This window comes from Pistacia vera, unplaced genomic scaffold, assembly GCF_008641045.1.
Source record: "Pistacia vera cultivar Batoury unplaced genomic scaffold, PisVer_v2 Contig268, whole genome shotgun sequence".
NCBI classification, from domain to species: domain Eukaryota; kingdom Viridiplantae; phylum Streptophyta; class Magnoliopsida; order Sapindales; family Anacardiaceae; genus Pistacia; species Pistacia vera.
In genome coordinates this window covers 88624-112832 of record NW_022196077.1, presented here as the reverse complement: position 1 = coordinate 112832, position 24209 = coordinate 88624, and the positions used below count along the sequence as shown (strand labels likewise).

The following is a 24209-nucleotide window of genomic DNA, read 5'->3' as shown; positions in this document are numbered from 1 at the left end:
GTGGATTTCTACTGTCTCTATCACCTGCAAAATCTGAATTCACATACCCTACAAGATCAAGTGTATCATATCTTTTACAATAATCTAAACCAACATGCACAGTGCTATTTATGTACCTTAGCAACCATTTTAATGCAACCCAATGTTCAATACCAGGATTTGACATGTATCTACTAAGTAAAGAGATTGCAAAAGATAGATCAGGTCTAGTACTGATCATAGCATACATTATGGAGCCTATTGCACTAGAGTAAGGTATGTTTTCCATTTTGATCAGTTCACTCTTTGTTTTAGGGCACTGCAGTTTTCTAAGTATGAAATGACTAGCTAATGGTATAGAGACTACCTTAGAGTTAGACATTCCAAACTTTGATGTGAGTTTCTGCAAATATGACATTTGGTGAAGTTTTAGTCTATTACACTTCCTATTTCTCTCTATCACCATTTCTAGGATTCTTTTTGCACACCCTAAATCTTTCATATCAAATTCAGCACTCAATTGTGTCTTTAAGTCATTTATTTTGGACTTAGATTCACTAATCAACAACATGTCATCCACATACAAAAGCAAATATATAGGCATGTCATTTTTAAGTGCAAAGTAAAAGCAATTGTCATATTTGCTCCTATTAAAACCAATCCCAACAATAGAAGAGTAAAATCTTTTATACCATTGCCTAGGGGACTGTTTAAGTCCATAAAGAGATTTATACAGTAAACACACATGCTCAGGAAAGTCTTTATCAAAGAAACCAATAGGCTGATTCATGAAAATAGTTTCTTCCAGTTTACCATGTAAGAATGCAGTCTTGACATCTAATTGCTCTAGTTCTAGGTCATAGTGAGCAACAATAGACAACATCAATCTAATTGTTTTAAATTTAACTACTAGAGAAAAAATTTCATTAAAATCAATACCTTCTCGTTGTGTGTAGCCCTTTGCAACTAACCTGGCCTTGTATCTTGGAGGGTCTGAAGGGTTTATGCCTTCTTTTATCTTGAACAGCCACCTGCACTCTACACACTTCTTATCCTTAGGCTTCTGAACTAATGACCAAGTCTTGTTCACCTTTAAAGAGTGCATTTCTTCACTCATAGCAGTCAGCCACTGTTTTTTGTCCTTATAACTTATGGCTTCTTCATAAGTGGTAGGTTTAACCCTTTGAATTTCACCACCAGCAATTAGAGCTGTATAGATCAGGTCTGCATAACTATATCTCGCAAGAGGCCTTATATCCCTCCTGATTCTGTCCCTTGCAAGCTAATAATGTGCAAGGTCCCCTTGTTAAGACCCTTCACCAATCTCTTCAGTTGCTTCTTCAGGATCTTGCACAGTATCAACATCTTGCTGCATTACTACAGGTGTAATGTCTTCATCAAAGTTCGGCAGATCCATGTGATGAATTGCTGGCTCCACCTCTATTTGGGTGGTACCAGTTTGATTCACATTTGTTGTCTCAATATTTGATGTTCTTGCGATGGGATTAGTAGATTTACAAGGAAAAACTGATTCATTAAAAACCACATCCCTGCTAATTATAACCCTAACCTCCTGTGCCTCTCTTTCCCAAAGTTTGTACCCTTTTCTCCCCTCTTGATATCCTAGAAATACACACCTAAGGGACCTTGGCTCTAACTTCCCATCATTTGTGTGTGCGTAGACAACACACCCAAAAACCCGTAAGTGATTGAGGCTAGGCTTCTTACCAATCCATTTCTCTTCAGGACACTTGAACTCTATAGCACTAGAGGGGGACCTATTGATAAGGTGGGCTGTAGTGGTTAAGGCTTCTCCCCCAAAAGGTTTTAGACAACCCTGAGGTGAAAAGTAGGCACCTAACTTTCTCTAACAAGGTTCTATTCATTCTCTCACCAACCCCATTTTGCTGTGGGGTTCTCCTCACTGTCCTATGCCTTAGTATCCCTTGGTTAGAGCAGTAAGTGTCAAATTCAGAGTTACAAAACTCTAAACCATTGTCTGTTCTAAGTGCCTTGACTCTTTTATCACTCTGATTTTCTACTAGAGTTTTCCAGCCTTTAAACTTGGTTAAGGCTTCGTCCTTAGACCTTAGAAGGTACATCCACACCTTCATACTGAAGTCATCTACAATGGACAGGAAATATGAATTCCCACCATGTGATTTAACCCTCTCTGGTTCCCATAGATCTGCATGTAGGTACTCTAAACATCTAGAGGTCTGATGAGTTCCTTTTGGGAAACTCATCCTATGTTGTTTACCTAACACACATACTTCACATAAATCTAGATCAGAAACTATGTCATTCCCAAAACAGCCTTGCTGTTTGAGAATACTCATACCTTTTTGGCCTATATGGCCCATCCTCAGATGCCATTTCTCAGCTGCAGACAAGTTAGTAGTAAACAAAGCAGTATTAAAAGAATCATGATAGTATTGACCACATAGAATGTACAAGTCATTAGTTTTAGTTCCTTTTAGCAATATTTCATTATCCTTGTATACAACTATACAACCATTTTGAGCCTTATAACAGTACCCATCCTCATCAAGGGTTCCTAACGAGATCAGATTCCTTTTGAGTTCAGGTATAAATCTTACTTTAGTTAGTTTGATTAACTTGTCATTATTCAACTTAACAGTTATGCTACAAATGCCTTGAACTCTACAAGAGTGATTGTTACCCATGAATACAGTTTCACTATCATCAGTCCTAAGGTTTTGGAACCAATCTCGATTAGGGCTCATGTGAAAGGAACATCCGGAGTATAATATCCACTCTTTAACACTAGCAGAATTAGACACTATGAGAGCTTTAGAAAGTTCAATGTTGTTATTAGTACATGCTAGGTTGCTTTCTATGTTAGACTGTTTCTGTTTCTTAATCCAATCATAGCAATTTTTCTTAAGATGACCAGTTTTATTACAGTAGAAGAATTTCCTAGTCTCTCCTTTAGGCTTATTACTACCCTTAACCTTTTTCTTATTCTTAAAGCCTGAATTACTTTGTAGACCTTTCCCAGCCTCTTTTCCTATATGACCAGTTTCTGCCCTACCTTTTACAAAAAGGTTATTGCCATTTCTTTTCTGAGTCTTTAACTCCAACTCCCTAGATTTTAGTCCAGCTACAATCAAGTCAACACTAGAGACAGTCCCAGTATACTGTAAAGTATTTTTAACTACTAGATAATCTTCAGGCAACGAATTTAACAAAATCATAGCCAAGTTGGAGCCTCCTAATTCTTGGTCAGTGCCTTTAAGAATTAGCGTCATTTTCAAAAACTCATCTAAATTGTCATCTAAGGACTTAGACACATCCATTTTATAAGCAAACAAAGAACCTTTTAAAAATGCTAAGTTAGGGGCAGATTGTAATGCAAATAAAGTTTCGAGTTTACCCCACAAAGCGATTGGATTCTCCAGGCCATCTACCTTTCTCAGGACGCTGTCTGACAAGTTCAAAATGATGAGGTTATAAGCCTTCTCATCAATCTCATCCTTCTTCTTCAGCTTCTCCTCTGGCCATTTGGTAGAGTCTTTCTCCAATGCAATTCCCACCTTGTTGTGAGACAGGAGAGCCTTCATCTTCTTTTTCCAGCTATTGAAATCAATTTTCCCATCGTATTGGGTGATTTCCATGCGAGTGGTGGTGGACATTTTGTGGTTTTTTCAGTTGAACCCTAGAACGTGGAATTGCTTTTTGATTCCCACGAATTTATAGACTAATTGAAGATTATTGAAGATCAAGATTACCTAAGACTAGCTAAATCAAGAAACCCCCAATTTAGCAAACCCTAGAATCAAAAAGATTTCCTCAAATCAAGAACCTAATTGACGATTTCTAGACCCCTTGACTCCTTAAGAACCGTTAAATCAAGAAACTCCCAATTTAACAAACCCTGGAATCAAGAATTTCCCAAATCAAGGACTGGACGAAATCGACAAACCCTAGAACTTAGCTCTAATACCACTGTAACGATTTGAAACTAAACTAAACACCAATCTACCAATCAATCACACAAGGAATCAAGAAAAAACCAAACACACACTCAAGATTTTACCGTGGTTCACTTGCTCTAGATTTGAGCAAGTTACATCCACGTTGAGCTCCGAAACACCGAGGCTCACTGCACTAAGAAGATTAATGTCGTTTACATAGTACACTTTCAGAATCTCAAACACAACCCAACTCACTTTGCTAATCTAACACAACTCTTTTACCATAACCTTCAAACCCAAGAGAAAGACTTCCTAAGCTTCTCTACCCATGAAGGAAACACCACCTTCACTAATCAATCTAAATGATTGCACAAAGATTACAAGAATTGGAATAAACTGAAACGGCCCTAACAAAGTAAAATATAGAGTCAAAGAAGAAGAGAGCTTATTGTGTTGTTATGTACTGTCGCGTTAAAATGAAGAGTTGCTCCTTTTATACCTTGACTTTTAAGTGAAATAATAGCCCTTAGATGTGTCTCTAATCAGCGGTCAAGATTGCAAGATGAATTGAATCTACAGCAGTTCACTTACGCTGATATGCTGCGTTTTTGGCTTCAAATGTTAACGTTAAAACTGCAGCATTTCACTTAACCTGATACACTGCGTTTTAGCGTCACATTTTAACAATATGGATGGATTAATGAATCCACACAGTGAGAACAAATGAGGTTTCTTAAAGTGGTTTGACACTATTATGTTATTGCTTAGCATTTGCTTTACATTAAGATTGATTACAAAAGAGATATATGATGAACAAAGATGAACTCTCTGCTAAGGCAGCCTACATGAATGGAAAAGAGAGAGAGAGTCCCTCCATTCGAGTTAGAAATCATATTATATATGTGTTGTCACTAGGGGTGTTCAAAAGATCCGATCGGAACCAACGAATACTCGAGGTTTGGTTCCGGTTCCTACCCGGAACCAGTCGTCAATGGGTAGGTTCTGATTCCAAAAATCTGGAACCAACATTATGCGGTTCCCATTCCTGTAGTGAAGAACCAGAACCAGAACCGAAACCATCTTTGTTAATTTGTATAAATTACATTATTGAATATTTAATTCTTCTATACGTGTTATTAGCAGCAACAATCTCTTTGTTTAAATAATTGAGCTAGGAAAAAGAAGCATGTAAATAATACTTTTATTTATTGATAGCATAATATCACATAAACATTACATGTATAAACATTATATTTATATGTACTTTAAATTCTTTTGAAGTTGAATTTGTGATTTTTCAACAAATTATTGTATTTTGTAATGTGAAATTTTTAGTTTCCATAGAGTTGAATTGGAGTTAAAATGCCTCAAGACTTTATAATGTATTTTTAATTTTATTTTTTGTTAAAAGTGCTAGGTGGGGGGTATTTATAAGGTTTTTAAGGGTTTTTTTTGGTCATTTTATAAACTTTTGCGAGGTGAAAAATTTTCCTAAGGTACCCAAAATTGGAACCAGAACCATTGTTATAAGTTCCAATTTATTTCAAGAATCCAGATCCAGTTCCTTAAAAAAATGTAGTGAGGTATCTGAACCAATGTCACAGTAGCAAACTTATAAGTGAAGTTTTAAATGGAATTAGCTCAAGGTGGATTGACACATGCCGTAGATGTACCATTGAACAATAGTAGATCCTTGGGGCACATGGTATAAATCCATGCTCATTAAATTTACCGCACAACAGCATACATACAGAAGAATTTATTACATCCATAACGAAATTGATTCATCACTTAACTTGAGAAATTTGTATATTCATTTGATGACGAAGAATGCAACATGTCCCAAATAATATCCAAAATTAAGGTTTTCATTTGTAATGTCTACACATAAATTAGCTGATCTTTTAGTCATAAGATAAAATTTCAACCAAGTAAAAAAAAATTAGCTTCACAAATTAGTGTTGTTGCTAATGTTGGCATTGGCCTTCACAGAATTCTTTTCTCAAATGTCACTATTATAACAATCACAAGCCATGAAAACACAAATCAATCAAATAACCTTGAGCGAAAACAGACCGCTACAGTGTCTCATCTAAATACTGTCCTCTGAGTTTGCATTGTCTAGAGCTCAGTGTCACAAAATCGAACCATTAATTCAGAAACCATTCTGCGAGCAAAAGGAATATAACTTAGACTGTACCTGTAGCAATTCCAAAAGAAAATAACATAAGCAGTGTGTATAAGATAATAGTTCAAAATGAAACAAGTAAAATTGATCCAAAATCAGACTATCTTTGCCGGAGGAGTGTGGGTTAGAAGAGCAAGCACCAAAGAATAGAATTGAAGAAATGCGAAAACTCAGTAAAAAAGAAATCAAGGCAGTGTGCCAGTGTCTGCCAGCAAAATGATGGATGTAGGCGAAAAGCAAACTTACCAGATAAGAGCACAGATTTCACAAATGATTGCGAGTATTGTTAGAATTTTGTTATGGATCTGCAACATTCAAATAAAGTATTAGTGAGAACTGATTAAACCAACAAAAAATCATATCATTAACATCGAAACAATGCCAAAGTTGCTCTCATCCTTAAGGCATATTTGAAATAAAGCTGAATAACAGCAGAACTACTGGCATAAAAAAATGCATGGACACAGGGATTAAAATGTATGCTATTATGAGTACGAAACTAAAAATAGGTGAAACTGAACTTGAAGTATGTTTCCCACGTTTTTAACTTTCATCACTTTGTTAAAGTTCTGATGGTTTGAAGATTTGGATCCATTTCAGCATCTCAATGAACATGAGCAAGAGAGAGAGACACACACACACACAGATGCATAAAAAATTCTCTTGATGACATGAACTGAGGCAGCTTACGGAGGCACATGGTGTTGATAAAGAAAAAAATGATTAAATGTTTCACCACTTGGAATTTACAATTCGCAAGCATTTAGAAATATAAAAACTCTCTGGTATTCAATGAGCTTAAAAAAAAAAATCAATCATACAATTTTTTAAATTCAATGAAGTGGAGATAGGTGTCAAAGAAGATATTTTATCTAACAAGAAAATCGTCAGGAAATGCCATCAGATTCTTTCTTGATAGATATGAACTAAACAAAATCTAAACAGAAACCATATATTTCATTTACTAAATAGTTCTGTGAACTGAGAAAGATCCATCCAGTAGAATAGAACACTGTATCAAGATATGTTTTTGGACTAGCAAATTTGAACAATCTAAGCAGGGGAACCCTATTCAATATCGTCATATATCCTAGGTATTTTGCATGCAATCTTCCAAGCTTTCACTTTAACTCACAACACCTCATTACTAAAATGGGAATCAGGATCAAGAGTGTAAACATACCCAGAGAGCAGAAATGAGAGCTATAACAACAAATCCAAGGTATGCAGCTGTTGCATAAAGACGTGTGGAATCAAACATCATATTTAACTGTTGTTCAGGTCCAATAAGGAAGGCTGTGCTGCCAAACATGAAAAGGAATTTAGAATCTGAGAAACATTCAGAACAATAATATTCAGTTGAACCAAGTTAAAGTGACTGCAGGAAGAAATCATGCTGAAAACAATAGACACAACTTTGAACATCATAAAGTCTTCTCTTCAATATAAACCAACTTATTATCAACTTTGACAGGTGAAAATTATTGGAAGATGTACAGTCTGGATGCATTTGTTGAAGTCAGCAAAATCCATATGTTAGTATATGGATAAGGATAGAGCAAATTTAGCAATTTGGTTGAATCTTTGAACACGGGAAAAACTATATCGGATTCTATTTTTATATTTTTGAATGTCCTGAATTAGAAACTTTCATGAGAGCCTCCATTTTCTTTAGATGAACTGAAGAAGCAAAACAAGCAGATTGACCACAGTTTCTATTATTAAGAAAATACCATGATTCCTACAATATGATTGATGAAATCACCAAAACTAAGAAACTTGTAGGGACTTTTAGCTCTGGATATCATCAGAGAGTAAGTAGCAGAAAATCTAAAAAATTAATATGTAACACTCATAGCTTGATGCATCAGTCAACCCACCTTCCAACTGCCAATACGTTGCCAAAGGTGAATAATATTGCGAATTTGATGGGTTTGAGAAACACAATCATTGACTGCAAAAGAAGCAAAAGTTATGAGAAAAGGTTGAAGAACCACCAATAGATTAGTTTTTTTTTTGGTTTCAGTGAGCAACTTAACGATAAATTCCCTTATGCATCTTTAAATCTTTCAAAATTCATATTTCAATTGCTAAAAAATCTAGAATTTTCTCCTTTAAATGAGCAATTTCTCATTATGAAGCTTCCTAAACTTTGCCCCCAACCAAACTAAATCATGCTATTCTAACCATATAAGAAATAAAAAGTGGAAAATTTTGATAATATTCAAATTAAGAATTAAGTTTTAGGCATCAAGCGTCTCATATTATCATTGTTTCAGTTCACATAACTTCAGTTTTCACAAGCTTTTTACAAGTAAAACCCAAAGCAGTTCTTGCTTCCAAAATCAAAGCCAGAATTAATACACATTTACGCTACATTTTGATTTTTACATACACATATCGACTCATTTATTTTTTTCTGACCAAAAAAAAAAAAAAAAAAAAAAAATTCAGAAGTCTTTGTACCAGAAACATACAAGCGAAACCACCGACCAAACACGCAGCGAAAGCATACATTCTCTGTAGAAGAAAAAACACCCACAAAGGCTTTGAATTAAAAGATGAATCTTGATGACCGAAACAAGTCAATGACTGAAAAAAGGAAGGGGAAAATTGTGAGTTATGTTGAAAGAACTACCTGCGTGTAAGAGAGGGAACAGAAGCCGTCTGATTCTTCATCCGACAAGCTCGCCTCTCTGTCATCATCGTCCCCCGGTATCAGCTGCTTCAGCTTCCACATTTAAGCTTTACTTAATCTTTTAGAGAGACTGAGAAGGAGAGCAGGAGAGGTAGACCGGAAAAGAAACAGAAGTGGGCTCCCTAAAAGTGAATACAACAAGCTTTCATTTTTTTTTTTTTCCTCAGCGGTTACCGGCCTGTAAAGCAGAAAAATACTCTATACTAATTATGATGTTGGAAAAGCAGCCCGACCGACCCGACCCGGCCCGCGGCAGGTTGAGACTTTTGACGGCCGGGTTAGGCCTGTCACTTGTTAGAATTGGTTGGTTCAGTCTGACCATCAACTCAAACCCGACGGGTTATAGTGTAGGCCGGGCCGGGTTAGTCATTTTTTTTAGATTTTCTTTTTTTCTTTTATATAATAATTTTTAGTTAACTTTTAAAATATCAATAATTCAATTAAATTAAATTTTTTTTGTTAACATTTCAAATATTAATTCAATTTTAATACAATAAAATTATAATATAAGAAAATTAGATTTATTCATTTATCAAGTTACAATTCATAAAACAACCAATTTGGGGGTTGACTAGAACCTCCCTCATCTGTATCATCTATATTACAAAATTAAAATGATTCTATTAAAGTATCGTCGACAACCTCATATTGATCTTGATAGCACGATCCAATCTCAAAGACATGTGAGGACTTCAATCATTTTTTGTGAAAGTTTAGTCCTCATTTCATTTAAAATTCTTCCACTTGCACTAAATGTTTGTTCAGATGAGACAGTTGAGATAGGAACAGCGAAAACATCCAAGGCAAGTCTTGATAATACCAGAAAAATACATTTTCTGGTTTTTCAATATTCTAAGACATCAAAGTTGGCTCTTTATTGTGGATCTGCTGGTAACATTTTAGGGGTTCCCAAATATTGTTGAAGCTCATTACTCTGCAACTGCATGGAGGACAGTATATTCTTTGACGTTGTTGGTGCTTCTGAAGAGGAGGTTGTGCTTCGGGTTCGGGTCCTCTTCGGCCTATTAAATGCACTCCAGGAGTATAAATCTTCATTTGTTTCTTCTGATGCAACTTCCCTGGGTATTTTGCATCTTTGCGGGTTCCCATTCCTGTTTTCATATTGAAAATATACCTCTGTAAGACAATCTTTTACCTCTCATAGTTGATTAACATATGCTTCGTTTTGTAAATTTTCAGTTAATGTGTCTAAACCACTTTCTAAACCTGCTACTTTAATTCTAGGATCAAATATAACATCTAAACAATAAAGAAAATGAATGGGTTTCCAATATTTAAAAAAAAATTCCATTGCCTTTATTGGTTCCTTTAAAATTTCATTGTTTTTGTTTTTTTCAAATAACTCTGAAATTTTAATAATTGTATGTATTATCAATGGACTAGTAGGATAATACACACCAGAAAGTTATAAAGTGGATTGGTAAAAAAATTTAAGAAAATAATGAAATATTTTAGCTATATGCCAATCATTTTCTACCAAATAATGAGGACATCTATTATTTGCTACAAAATAATTAATTAAATTTGCATAAGGTAAACATGAATCAAGCATTAAATAAGTACTATTTCATCTAACAGGCATGTCTAATGCAAAAGTTCTAGGAGATATATTTGATTTTATATAAACATCTTGAAATTCAGCATTTCTTTTATTACTACTAGTAATCCAAGCTAAACAATCCCTAATTCTATCAATATTTTCTTTAATTGTTTTCATACCACTTTTCACAATTACATTAATAATATGACATACATAACATTGGTGAAAAAACTTCAAATTGTTATAAAAATGATAATTACTTTAAAAAAAATCTATAGCTATAACATTAGCAGTTGCATTATCTAAAGTTAAACTTATCACTTTATTAATAACATCATAATCTTCTAAAATTTCAATAATTTTATTATAAATTTGTTGACCACTATGATCTACATCCATTAATCTAAATCCTAATAAAGATTTATTTAATTTACATTCGTTATCAAAATAATGATTAGTCACACAAATATAATCTTGTTTAGCTCTACCACTCCAAATATCGACAGTTAGAGCCACAATAACATGACAATTATGTATTTTATTTTTTAATTCTAATTTCATTTTCCCAAATAATTTTATTAAATCATTTCTAGTTGCAGTTTTAGGATAACTTTTAAATCCTGGAAAAAATGAATTTTTAATAATTCTTTCAAAATATTTATCTTCAGCCATATTAATAGGTTGATCAGTTGCAGCAATATATAAAGCTAATTGTCTTCTATATACATCAGAATTATAACGCCAAGTAGTACCCATATTAGTTATTTGAGTTTGATTGGTTTCTCTATTTCCATGTTGAACAATATGTTTATTAGCATGTCTTTTTAAAGTACTAGGACCATTACCTGAATCAGCTTTATAAATATTTCCACAATACTTGCATCTTGCTTTCTTCACTTGAACTTCATTTTCTATCTCGTAAAACTTGTTGAAATGTACCCAAACGTCTGATGTGTGTCTGTCGTCGGTTTCGACAACAGTTGATGAACTCGCTTTAGCTTGAGATGAAGCTGGACGAGGATGACGATTACAAGGACGACTTCTAGAACCACCGGGAGCTGTAGCAGCATGGGGAGGAATCGGGGGTATATTTTGAGGTGTATCGGATTCTGAGACTAGGAAAGCAAGACTATTTGGATCTGCTGCATTTATATTAGTAAATTCAGTGGGACTAGGATAGTAGTTTCCTTCATCATCGAAATTGATGGGAGAGAAATATCTATCCACTGTAGTTAAAAAAAAAATGATATAGAAGAAAAAAAAAATTAAAGAATGAGAATTGAAATATGGAAATATGAATTGAAAATTGCAAAAACTAATAAAAATTAAAATAAGAGCAAATTGACAACAAAGAGAATAATTGAGAGATTTCATTAGAGAAAATGAGAGAATTTGGGATGTGAGAAAATATGAGAGTTTAGGGCCAATTTATAGAAAAAAAATGACCAAAAAAACCCTTCTAACTACTATAAAACGACTATATTTCAAAGATAAAAGGGGTATTTAAAAAAAATTAATTTTTTTTTCAGCCAACCCGTAGGTCAACCCGGAGAGTTGGTGGGTCCTTTAAAAAAAAAAACAAAACAGCAATCCGCGGGTCGTCGGGTTGCCATATATCAACCCAGCCCGCTCGGGGGTTGCATGCGGGTTAGGTCCAACCCAGCCTGCTTTATTAGCGGTGCAAGTTAAACCTTCTTTAATGCGGGTCGGGTTAGGGTTAACTCGTCTAACTCAGTCCATTTATTCCACCTCTAATTATGAAATTATATAAAAAGAGTTAACATAGTTAATCCCGTGTTTGCTCTTTTTAATGGAGCATTCACTGATTTCAGAAATTTACCATAACTTCTCTATGTTTGGCCTTTTTTAGTGGGTATCTGTTAGTATTTCTACGCTAACCTATGTGTGTTTGATCTTTTTTATATTGAGTTTTAACTAGTTTTGGAAATGTCATCTATTAAACCTTTAAATTTATCAACAATTTAACTTCTAAACAATATATTAACCCTTTAACATTATTGTGTGTGATTTTTTCATTAAGTTTGGAGAAGTTAGAGTCCCATTAGGTTACGCTGAATTGCGAGAATATCGGAGTTATACTTCTATCTTGATTGTAATTCTTTTAATTTTGCTCATTTCTTTGTAAAAATTTTGTATATAAACCCCCTCCAACAATGGGAGAGGGGTTAGTAAATTATTTTAGGTATATTATTATTTCTTGTAATCTCTCTAAGAAATAAGAAATACAGTGGGCGTAAGCTTAAAATTAAAACTTGTCGAAACATTTTAAAATTCTTTTGTTTACTTTCTTTGTATTTAAAGTTATTATATTGTTGATTTTAATTGATTACACACACATTGATTCTGATTTCATCAAGATCAATTAGATCACTCTAATCGGTATAAATCTTGCATCAACAAACATTATTGACAGATTTTGAGCGTTGATTGATTAAATTTAGACGAGTAGTAAAAATGTTATTTCTTTCAAACTTAAACAAAATGATTTAGCGGTTCACATAAAATGCAAAATGAGGGATAAGGTGGCTTTTCCGAGACTAGCAGGTGTTTACGGTTAAAAAAAAAAACACCAAACATATGGGGCTAGGGAGGTTTTTTTTATATAATCCAATGAAGTTTTGCCACGTCACTGTAAAACGACGCCGACTTCCTTCTGCTACTTGCAGTCCAGTAGTTTCGTTATCAATTTAGTAATAAGAAAGTTGGAAAAACCCTAACCCCTCCGGATCGGGCTCTGGCGGAGAGAGAGAGCTACAATGTCGTCGACTCTACTGGAGGTGACTCGCGCGGCTCACGAGGAAGTGGAGCGGCTGGAACGGCTTGTAGTGAAGGATCTACAGACCGAGCCTACCTCCAACAAGGGCCGCTTGTTTCAGACTCACCGCGTCCGTAACATGATCGATACAATCACCGCCACTACCGAAAAACTCGTAATTTATCCTACACTTTGAATTTTGGCATCTTTTATTGCAAAGTTAGAGTTTAATTATACCGCATCGTTTGCTTGTTTTTGTTTTTTATTTTTGTAGGTTGAGATTTATGAAGATAAAGATAATGCGAGGAAGGATGAGATTGCAGCTCTTGGAGGCCAAACTGCGACAGGAACAAATGTGTTTAGTGCATTTTACGATAGATTGAAAGAGGTTACTTATTTTTTTGTTTTGATTTTTAGAATTGGAAGTTGCTTCGAAGTTTGGTTACTAAAATTTATAGTGAAATTTTTGTTTATGTGCAGATTCGTGAGTACCATAGGAGGCATCCGGCTGCACGTGTTGTTGATGCTAATGAGGAATATGAAAATCTGCTAAAAGAGGAACCGCTAATTGAGTTCAGTGGAGAGGTGTGTAAGGCGAATTTAGTTAATCAACGCTTGATATTACATAATATATTGTATGCAATTTAGGGGTCTTCAAGTAAAGAAGAAGAAGAAAATTTATGAATTGAAAGTGTAAAGATAATATTCGTGGGATTTGGATATTGTTTGTCTATTAGATAACAGCTTTTCGTTTTCGTTATTATTTTTGAATTACTTCTCACCGTCAATTTTTGAATAAATTTTGTTTTCAGGAAGCCTTTGGACGGTTCCTAGACTTGCATGAACTGTTCAATCAGTACATTAACTCTAAGTTTGGAGAACACATTGAATACTCTGCTTACCTTGATGTTTTCTCACAGCCACTTAAGATCCCCCGCAAGATGAAGATGACTAGGTAACTGTTCATGGACTGTTTTGTTTTCTGATGTTTTTGTATAGTTTGATTAGTAAGTTGGATTTCTTTTCACTTGCACCTTCTTCTTCATTGTTATTCACTCAAGACTTGCAATGCATTCTTTTATTATGATTTTCTGCAGGCAGTACAGGGAATATATGGAAAATCTGCTGGAGTATTTAATTTACTTTTTTCAGCGGACAGAACCACTGCAAGATCTGGATAGAATATTTTCAAAGGTGAAACTAAACGTGATTTTTTTTTTTTGGTCTTGTACATGGATGCGAGGCAAACTTTCTGTTTTTCATTCTGTCTTAGACATGTTTAATTGTTATGTGTGACAGGTTGAGGCTGATTTTGAAGAGCAATGGGCCAATGGCATGATACCGGGATGGGATAATGAGGATCAAGAAAATGGGCATGTTCCTTCTGAGCATACTGTAATAGATCTTGATTATTACAGCACTGTTGAAGAGCTAATGGAAGTGGGTCCTGAAAAGTTGAAGGAGGTAAGGGTGACCATTTGTGATCATATCATTATTTCCAGGTTGTAATTTTGTTGCATGAATTGCTTTTTTTATATGTACAACTTGTAATCTATAGTTGCAAAGACATCTACAACTAATCTAGGTAATTGTGCCTATTACTGAAACTGTGGATGTGTCAATTTTCATTATTGGGGTTATTATTTGGACTTTTTCAGTTGGTGTTGTCTGTTTAATGTTAGTTTAGTTAATTTGAGAACATCTGTTTGATTGTATGTGGTACATGACAGGTATTTGCTTGAGTAGATCTTTGTTATTATATAGTTTTCTAACAGCTTAGACAATTTGAATGCAAATTAGAAATGCAGTCAACAGAACTAATAATAAGAAAGTGTATTCAAACTCTAGGCTAGGTTATCTGAATCTTAGTTTCTTTGGCGTTAAGGTGCTGTTTGGAATCAATTCAGACTTTTTGGGTGAGCACTGCTCCTTCTGAAAAGGCTCGATATTAGTTGGAATTTTGAATGGTTTGTAGTGGTGGAGATTGAAATGGTATTTTTTTCTCTGTTTGGAAGAAGATTATCCCTTCACTTTGTTCTTTACTTCCATATGTTCAATTTGCATGACCTTGTACAATTTTAATAGATATGCTTTTAGCATCTTCTTCTGTTATTTACTTAGTTATTCCCAATTTCTTGCCTGGCAGGCATTGGCTGCATTAGGACTGAAGAGTGGTGGTACTGTACAACAGCGCGCAGAGAGGCTTTTCCTTACGAAGGTGATAGGACAAGCTTTTTATGTTTTATTGTGTATGAGATCTAGAGGAAATGAAAATACCTAAAATATGATCATATTTTCTAATGTTGCATGGTTTCTGAAATAGTTTTCTAGTAAGATTTGCTAATATACTGGTAAAGGAGGGAATGGGCTATCTCTAGTATGTGTGTGGATATGTATTGGCAATTTTTCAATGGGAATGCATTATTTTATGAATCATGAAATTTTACCAATCTTAGGATGCCTGCTGAGTGGTGCTGGATTATATGATTGTAAAGACTTGGAAAGGTGTTAATATACAGTGAAATGCTCTCTAGTCTGAAGATTTCAATAATTAAGTGTTACGTATTTTCTTTCTTCTTCCAGGACAGTAGTACTTTGAATAACATATTGTTACTTAAAATTTCTTTGAAGCTGTGTTCGGATTTGAGTTCACCTATTCCCTCATTGTGTGTGATTTTTTTTTTTTGGCTGCAGCATACTCCTCTGGAGAAGTTGGACAAGAAACATTTTGCTAAAGGTTCACGTGGGCCAGAAAAAAATGGGGTTGCTGCACCACCACAAGAAGTTGGCAATTTAAAAGACATTGCCTTGATGGAGGCTAAAATGCAAAAACTGTGTGACTTACTGGAAGAGGTTAGCATTTACTGCTTACTTAGTTGTCCTTGTCTTCTTGGTCAAATGGAATATGCCTTGTATTACTAGGCTTATATTTACTAATAGTAAGCATGGTGGTGCTGTTTTTCTTTTGATGGCTACTATTTGTTCAAGTTTTCTTTGACCTTGTGCAGACAATTGAGCGAACAAAACAAAATGTTGAGAAGAAACAAGCTTTGACATATGAGGAAATGGAAGCAGAACGTGAGGAAGTAAGTTAATAGTTTTCCATATCCTTTTTGTAAAATTTTAGTTCAAATTTTAAAGAGAGATGCTGTCTTTGAGGTTCTATCTATCTGTCAAATGCATGGGGGTGGGGCTTTGGTTTACTCGTCTCAGGTGGAATTGTGGATGTCATACACCCGACACTATTGCAAGCATTTCCCTTTTTTAAATTTCATTTATATGTGGGATTTTGTTTGTTATATGCAGCATATGTAATTTATGGCTAGTATATAACACAAGCACTTAGTCATGCGGTTTTTGAAGGAGTTGGGAGGCACTGGGCTTCCCTATAACTCAACTCTAGAATGTGCTTAGAGTTTTTAGGTTTTTTTGTTATGAATTGAATCCTCAAGTTGTTATAATATCGGATAACAAATGGTTGCTTGCTTTTGAATATTTTTAGCAGGAGGAGACACAAGTTGACACTGAAAGTGATGATGAAGAGCAGCAGATTTACAATCCCCTGAAATTGCCAATGGGTTGGGATGGGAAACCTATACCTTATTGGCTGTACAAGCTTCATGGTCTGGGACAGGTATTTTCTGGTCTTAATTCTAGGATACCTGCAAGCTTTTGGAGATTTATAATTTATAATTTATAATTTTTTATTATTATTATTATTATTATTTTTTTTTTGTATTTCGAATTTAAAAGGAAAATTGATGAAGTGGCTGTTACTTAGTTTTATTGGAGAATGAGGAACTCCTTGTTACTTGTTTGCTTTAGGTTTTTATTGCTCACAAGATTGTGATTCTCTAATTCAGGAATTTAAGTGTGAGATATGTGGGAACTACAGCTACTGGGGGCGTAGAGCCTTTGAGCGGCACTTCAAGGAATGGCGCCATCAACATGGGATGCGTTGCCTTGGTATTCCAAACACCAAGAACTTTAATGAAATCACATCAATTGAGGTATATCTTTCTTCTTTCTTTCTTTTCTTTTTCCCCCAGAATTTATTGCTGCAGTAATTGTTTAGTGATAACACGTCATTGTCATGAATAGTTCCCTGTCTCAACTTGTCTATGGAATTTCTGGAACCAGTGGAATATTAATCTCCACCTGCAACAAGAATGGTCAATGTTATTGTTCAAGTCATCTGGTCAAGAATTGTTAATTTGATCTGATGATCAGTCTGATTAATAACCAGTTGATGACCATTTGACATGTCCATTATTTTTTTCTTTGGCGAATAAACAACATGATCAAATGGTCGTGATTTTGGTATGAAAATGATGAGAAAAGCTGTAGATGACTGCAAATTATGTGTACTGCAGCAATGACATTCTTTAATAAATTCTTTGCCATTATCAGCAAGTAACCTAAATATTTTATTGTGCAGGAAGCCAAAGATCTGTGGAAGAAAATACAAGAACGTCAAGGTGTGAACAAGTGGCGCCCAGATCTCGAAGAAGAATATGAAGACAAAGAGGGTAACATCTACAACAAGAAGACATACACTGATCTGCAGCGGCAAGGACTGATCTAAGGAAATGATCACCTCTGGGATGCGAGAGAAGCTACTCTTGGATTACATTCTAAGGTGGTGAGCGTTACTTAACTTGATCTCCATTTCACTCTTTGGTGGTTGGCTTGCGTGTGAGCCCCTAATATGAGGTATAGTTCATAAACATTGAACTTGATACAATGTAATACTGTAACGGTTGGGTTTGGCTCAGTTTACACAGCAATCTAGCGTCAGGTCAGGGTAGGTGTTCGGATTATATCTGCTTGGCGAAATGTAATGCTGCTATATACTTGTTATAGTAATTAGCATATTTTTACAGTCAGGATTTTTTGCACCATCAAATGTAGCCTTAGACTCGTCAAAATCTGTTTACTCTGTTTAAATGAAAAAAGAATGAATCTCAAATGTGTTAATACTTTCAATATGTGAATTTTAGCTGTGATTTCTGTTTGATTAAGAATGCTAAAGATCAGCCGCATTTTTAGAAAGATTGTAAATATAGATACGAGCCAATGGTGAGGGCTTTTTGAAAATTTAGTGGGGATGTATTTCTATTTTTAATAAATTGATTAATAAAGCTTATAAAGAGTTTTACTGGATTTCAAATAACCGATTTGTAATTACAAACGAAATGTCGGATAATTTTATTAATTTCTCTGGAAATCAACATTCTACTCTCTGTCTCTGATCTTGAAGAGGTAACAGATGGGAACCCTTCTGATACAACCCATCTACTAGTACAATTGAATATGATAATCACAATACAACAAATTTTTATCTACAACTTTCATTTACAGGAGACCTTGTAAACAAGAGAGCTGAACCATTCACCCCACGAAGGACTAACAGCCTCGAGTCGATATATGTTCCACAAACAAACTTAGCCAAATCAAACATTTCTGGCGGAACTTGTGTCTGAACTTCTTGAACTACATTTCTTGCAGTATCAACATTTTGATTTAATGGGTCGTCGAGACTCATTGTCACCTCAATGTCGCCAGAAACAAGCTTGGCCACCGGAAGGCTTGATGGGATCTCCTTAAAGGGGAGTGCTTTCTTCCATCTGCTACCTGATAATTTCTGAACTAAGGAATTGCGGGCATTTGACTGACTCAAGGATAATCTCCCTGTAGTTTTTTCTTCCTTGAGATACAGCCGTCTTCCTGCTGTTAATCTAAATAAGGAGTTTATTTCCAGTTTTCCAGTTATACCAGTCTTGTCATGGGGCCAATCTTGACCCATCATCACTCTGTAGCCAATATCAGAGGTGAGCAAAAGGCTCGTGTTTGCCTTTGTTGCTCTTACAATATTTAGATGCACATCACCAAGAAGGACACGTGCAGGAGGTTGGCGAACGGTCAATCCTACGTGCCTCCCTGTACAGTATAATAGACGCCACTTTCCTGGTAGGAATTCCAGCCAATTCTGCACACTCCAGTGAAATTTTGTACATATATTAAGAGTAAAAGATGCAAGCTATAGTATCTTGCATGCAAGAACCATAATTCTACACTGATAAAGCCTCTATTTAGTCCATTATTGTTAATAGAAAGAAACCAACATCAAATTCATTAACTGTTTGGAACTTATATAAGAACAACAAATTAAAAGGTTCTGAAGATATAATATGATTAATTACCTTTGGCTTTGAATGAGGATTCAGCATTTCCACTAGTTCAATGAAGTGCGCAAGCCTAGCACGCTAAAACACAAAAACATCACAAGTTAACTTGTATATCTTTCCACAAAATCAAACTTAAAAGTAAGTTGCTGCCATATATTTTAACAGCCTAAAGTGCAAACGTAACATTTTCCAAAGTACAGCTTGGCATGTGGCAAGAAGATATGGAATGTCTATCCAACACGCTTCAGATAAGTGAAAAAACAACATGACATTTTCTAGAACTCCATGGAAGGTCTCAGTCTGAAACATGGTGTGGCTGTAGCTACAAAGGGGTACAGTACACCTAACAGAAACTAACTCTTATGCCGCTGAAGATAGCAGATGTTGTGTGACTCTGTGAATTATAGTAAGGCCCATAATATTATATGGTTTTCTTGAAACATCAATTGGTGGTAAAACAAACAATTGATATATTGTCATACCCTTCCAACAGATTGGTGATAAAAGGAAAAATTGGCAGCAGGACTCTGGTAAGACCACACTTAGAATTACACAAAGTTCAAAGAAATAAATTTATTGAGGAACTCAAATCATAGCTTCTCAATGTTAAGATTCCCAGGACACTATTCCAGGCAAAGACACAAGTAGACACTTATCCATGCATGATGATGGAACCGTGTGGAAACCACAACATACAATTTGATTTAGAAAAGGAAAATACCTGAGGCTGGCGATAGATGTACTCCTCTGTGATTCTCACTGCAGTTGACCCAAGACCCCACCTGATCATATCCATGGATGGGACTACTCGCCATCTAGGTCCACATAGAAATGGGTGTCTAAGAGCATCTAAGCAACTACAAAAAAAAAAAAAAAATTGTCAACAATGGCATTGTCTCTCCACAATTGCAATCACTAATTAAATATGCGTATTTATAGATTAAAATAATTGCAAAATTAATTTCAAACAATTTTGTTTCTAATTCAAATTGTGTTTGCAAACCTGTGTAAATTTGTAACTATATGTTTCTACATAAATATAGAAATAAAATGCTCAGTGTTATGACGAATGGTATACATTATTCTTTTAGAAGGCTTAGTTGCAAGCAACAAAGAGAGAAGGTTCCAACCTGCTCCCCAGTTCCTATCAAGTATCTGCAAAAACAATACTAGATTTAAGAATTCCAGTGAAGAAGGAAATGGAGCAATAAATAACAATCAAGAAACAATATATGTACCTGAAGTCCAGCATTTCCAGATGGAGAATTCCTATTGAGGACTTGCAAGAGAAATTCACGCAAGCATGAAGGATCATTTCCCTGTACTTGCGCACAAATGTAAATATGGTTCAATTTGAAATGAAATTCATTACATTAACTTCAAATTATTGCAGAGGGTCACAAAACGTGACGCACATATCATCCACTTGTCCTGAAAATCAAAGTAGACGTTCTAAAAACAAATAGCCATTTTCAGCAAGGTTTATAGAGGTAACACAAGTACCAAAGTTTAGTTAGTTTTTCAGTTCTAAAATTGAAAAGCTCATATTAATGTGGAAGATTTAGCAGATTTTACCTGTGTGAGGAATGATTTGAACTTTGTGAAGATTAAGGGATCCATAAGTTCACGCAACACCATTTTTGCCATCATGAATCCAACACATCTTTGCAACATGAAATAGAATCAGGTCCAAGAGTGTCATACATTCACTTAAAACACGATTGTAAATCTCAGTTAATTAACTTTGCAGCATACCTCATGTCAAATGCAATCATCATTCGTCGCCTGTCCATGTTGTTGTCCAATGTGCTACTGTTTGGACCATCCTCATAAAAGTCAGCAGCATTTCCCAGTATTCCTACCTATGAAGGTCAATTCAAAAGTTACATAGGTAAAAGTATGGGATAAACAGAGAAAAAAGAATTAGAAGCCGCAGTTACCACATCTACGAGCAATAGAATCTTATTAGCCTACATAAATCAAATCCCACAGCATCTATAAGTCCTTACTGCAATCACCATCAACTCGTCATAAGGTGATGGGCATGCATGTTGTAGCACTTTAATTAAACCAGATGTGCAGTCATAATATAACGGATAATTAGTCAACACTTTAACTCATATATATTTCTTTCAATATGTCATAATGTCTTCCAATGGTTATACAAAAAGATATTCTTGATGTTTTACTGGAAAATTGTAAGAACATCATGATCAACTACAAGAGCCATAAAGCATAATTCTTATATCATGATCATCCGGAACTTACTTTAATATGTCTATCTACAGGGCTTATGTGCACATTCTCCAGCCTCAACTCTGTATGGGCAAGTCCGTGGCTGTGCAAGTAATTCACCTGAAGCAGATAAACCACAAAGACACCATAACTTTAGCTTATTGCTAATGTAAGTAAAAAATTTACAGCCTCATTAACCAGAAGTGATGGAACATACTCCAATTAGAAGATCCCTCATTAGTATTCGAATAAGTCGCAACTGCCGAGAAACGGCAGGTCCTCCAACTGAGTCATCCCCCACCCTCCGGACGGACTCCTCCTCATCCAATGCAAGAGTAGCTTCTAAGGTTGGAAGCCAATCTGATTGTTGAAGCCAATGTCGTAAAGAAAAACTGCCATGATACTGCCAGATACGAACAGAGAAACACTCAAACTTTTGTATCCTTTTTCTTTTCCACACATATCTGTGTGCGATACATTAACTTTGATAACTCTATCAAGCCTCATTTCAACCTAAATTGTTTTTGACAGAGGCTTGTCATGTTCATCTCTGCAACATAGGTGGATAGTGGCAGCATATAGATCCATCTTACGTAGGGAATGACTTACCCCATGAACAAGAGTAAATGAGCCACGACCATTACTTTTGTGTGAAGAGACATAGCCATGAACTTGCATTGAATAAGAATGATACATAAGTCTACGACGAGCAAGCTTCTTCAATACCTATAAAACATTCCAATAATTAGGATTTACAGCACGACACAACTTCCAAACACCCAGCACAAATATCAGTTTACAAAGTTCACAAACCTCTATTGCTCGTCTGCCCCTACGCTGAGCGTGAAAACTAGTAAGTCTTCGAAGCACAACTCTTGTGTTATACAAAGGGCTGCAATCTCACAATATAAACATAATAAACTCACGCCTTAGTCTAACATATCTTAAGAAAGTAATAAGAAGGAAATAAAAAAGAAACCAAACCTGTTAGAATCATTCACAATGGCTTCAAAAACAACCTCATCAGCCTACAGGAAATCTCAGTTCAATTAAATCACAAAAACAATCAAACCCTGCCATCAAATTTTCATAAAAACATTTGAATTCTTCACACAAACATACCCGCCCAGCAAGGCCAAGGCTAACACGATCAAGAATCTTGAAATCAGACATCTTGAACCTCATAACATGCCCTGACTCTTCTTCCTCCACAGAAACAACCTCAGATTCAACTCGAGAGACAACCTTCCTCGAAAATGAACACTGAACTCCAAAACTTCTCATCTGAAACATCACACAAGACTTTGACTTCCCACTAAACTGCCTACTAATCAGCCTTGTCGACAAATTCCCACTTAAACTCCATCTCTCAACACCCTCCAAACCCGGACTGGAACCAATCCCACATAGCGCCATCTAGCCAATCTGCAAAAAGACAATTTTGAATCATTCTCAAAACAAAAACAACTGTAGACGTTAGTTCTCACGTCAGTTTAAGTAACTTATTAAAAAAAAAAAAATCAATATTTAAATCTAAATCGTTGAATTATACAAAGAAATGACAAACAACATACATTATACAAAGAAATGAATCATTCAACACATATAGAATAAGTTTAAGTTCAATTGCTGAGAAACTTACCCACTACTTAATTAAAAAACTTTTAAAATTTAAATCCAACGCATTAAATTATACAAAGAAATGGGAAACAAGATACGATTATAAGAAGGCATGAATAATTTAACACATGTAGGGTATGTTTCGGAAATAAAACTGTTGAGAACTTACCCAACAAAAAGGGAACGAGGCGGCTTAAAAGCAAAGAAGAAACAGCTGAATTTGAGAAGAGTTGAAGAGTATAAATAGGAGGAGGAGAGTGTGAGAGTTACGTGAGAAAGTACGCTTGAAGCGTTGTGCCATGCGTTTTGCTCACGTCTGCGTCCGCCTCCTGCAAATATCTTCTTGTTTCTCAATGATTCTCTCCGGTGAGGCTTTTGCTTGTACTCTACAGTGAGCTACTGGGTGACGCCACGTGGTCTGGACAGCTTGTCTGTCGTTGCCCGTTTACAACTTTGCTTATTATTACAATCTTAAAAATCATTAATAATGTGTAATAATATTATACTTATAAAAAAATAATAAAATAAGATAATAAAAAATTAATAAAATAGTAAAATAAAAAATTAAATTCATTAAATTTATTTTTTTATTTATTTTTTGTCACATTATTTTATATGTAGATCTTCATAAAATTCCTTTATAAATATAATATTATCCTAATTATGTGATATGTCATACATTTTTTTTAGCCACCTTATGAGCATCCAACTTGGAAATGTGTGATGAAGTCGTACGCAACTTCTTTGGTTCATCCTTATCTTGGGCTACCTATAAACCATAACCCATGGGTGGGTTATATGTTATGCAACTTTTGCTTATTTATTTTTAATAAAAATATTATGTTTATATTTTTAGCATGTCCGTAGGAATATGTTAAACAAAAAGGAGGTGAGGGTTAGTTTTCATTTGTATAATTTTTCGTATTCGAAAATAAGTATTTATAATAAATAATTTATTAGAAAATGCCAAAATACTGTACAATTAAAATAAGGGTTTTTTTGGCATGTGAATACCATAGCATTAAA

General features: G+C 35.0%; 3 protein-coding genes across 8 annotated transcripts; 1 reads left to right on the top strand and 2 right to left on the bottom strand.

The window, feature by feature from the left end:
* Positions 1–5828: 5828 nt before the first annotated feature.
* Positions 5829–9038, bottom strand: LOC116133336 (vesicle transport protein SFT2B). Of its 4 annotated transcripts, none has more exons than XM_031419049.1 (6): positions 8744–9038; positions 8572–8625; positions 7986–8059; positions 7289–7406; positions 6352–6410; positions 5829–6084 (listed from the first exon to the last, which is right to left on the bottom strand). In XM_031419049.1, coding segments are annotated over exons 1-6 (408 nt in total). In that variant the 5' UTR covers positions 8846–9038; the 3' UTR covers positions 5829–6083. The 4 variants fall into 4 exon arrangements, with proteins under 4 accessions (XP_031274909.1, XP_031274906.1, XP_031274905.1 ...); XM_031419046.1 differs by having other exon boundaries at positions 5829–6117; positions 8583–8625; positions 8744–9035; XM_031419045.1 differs by having other exon boundaries at positions 5829–6117; positions 8744–9027.
* A 3972-nt stretch (positions 9039–13010) lies between these two features.
* Positions 13011–17725, top strand: LOC116133286 (splicing factor SF3a60 homolog). The gene is made up of 12 exons (XM_031418996.1): positions 13011–13315; positions 13415–13528; positions 13621–13725; positions 13953–14095; positions 14238–14334; positions 14440–14604; positions 15287–15358; positions 15835–15993; positions 16149–16226; positions 16646–16774; positions 17004–17150; positions 17579–17725. The coding sequence occupies exons 1-12, from the start codon at positions 13142–13144 to the stop codon at positions 17723–17725; spliced, it is 1530 nt and encodes a 509-aa protein (XP_031274856.1). The 5' UTR covers positions 13011–13141.
* Positions 17726–18422: 697 nt separating this feature from the next.
* LOC116133294 (probable plastid-lipid-associated protein 14, chloroplastic) lies at positions 18423–23507 on the bottom strand. 3 transcript variants are annotated; one of them, XM_031419007.1, is made up of 14 exons: positions 23353–23507; positions 22686–22988; positions 22548–22591; positions 22377–22455; positions 22173–22289; positions 21781–21966; positions 21597–21683; positions 21084–21190; positions 20904–20991; positions 20567–20647; positions 20407–20483; positions 20050–20185; positions 19344–19406; positions 18423–19129 (listed from the first exon to the last, which is right to left on the bottom strand). In XM_031419007.1, the coding sequence occupies exons 2-14, from the start codon at positions 22977–22979 to the stop codon at positions 18479–18481; spliced, it is 2010 nt and encodes a 669-aa protein (XP_031274867.1). In that variant the 5' UTR covers positions 22980–22988; positions 23353–23507; the 3' UTR covers positions 18423–18478. The 3 variants fall into 3 exon arrangements, with proteins under 3 accessions (XP_031274867.1, XP_031274868.1, XP_031274869.1); XM_031419009.1 differs by having other exon boundaries at positions 18887–19136; XM_031419008.1 differs by lacking the exon at positions 23353–23507 and having other exon boundaries at positions 22377–22462; positions 22686–22826.
* Positions 23508–24209: the final 702 nt, after the last annotated feature.

What these genes read in the sequence shown, in the direction of transcription:
- LOC116133336 (XM_031419045.1), bottom strand. Translation starts at nt 8,845, where the DNA reads ATGTGGAAGCTGAAGCAGCTGATACCGGGGGACGATGATGACAGAGAG. An exon ending in CTCTCATTTCTGCTCTCTGG is followed by an intron (nt 6,411 to 7,288) that starts GTATGTTTACAC and finishes TGAATGTTGCAG; the next exon opens with ATCCATAACAAAATTCTAAC. An exon ending in GAAATCTGTGCTCTTATCTG is followed by an intron (nt 6,118 to 6,351) that starts GTAAGTTTGCTT and finishes GAATTGCTACAG; the next exon opens with GTACAGTCTAAGTTATATTC.
- LOC116133286 (XM_031418996.1), top strand. Translation starts at nt 13,142, where the DNA reads ATGTCGTCGACTCTACTGGAGGTGACTCGCGCGGCTCACGAGGAAGTG. An exon ending in TTTACGATAGATTGAAAGAG is followed by an intron (nt 13,529 to 13,620) that starts GTTACTTATTTT and finishes GTTTATGTGCAG; the next exon opens with ATTCGTGAGTACCATAGGAG. An exon ending in GTCCTGAAAAGTTGAAGGAG is followed by an intron (nt 14,605 to 15,286) that starts GTAAGGGTGACC and finishes CTTGCCTGGCAG; the next exon opens with GCATTGGCTGCATTAGGACT.
- LOC116133294 (XM_031419007.1), bottom strand. Translation starts at nt 22,979, where the DNA reads ATGGCGCTATGTGGGATTGGTTCCAGTCCGGGTTTGGAGGGTGTTGAG. An exon ending in TGAGGGATCTTCTAATTGGA is followed by an intron (nt 21,684 to 21,780) that starts GTATGTTCCATC and finishes TATCTGCTTCAG; the next exon opens with GTGAATTACTTGCACAGCCA. An exon ending in ATCCTCATTCAAAGCCAAAG is followed by an intron (nt 19,130 to 19,343) that starts GTAATTAATCAT and finishes TGGAGTGTGCAG; the next exon opens with AATTGGCTGGAATTCCTACC.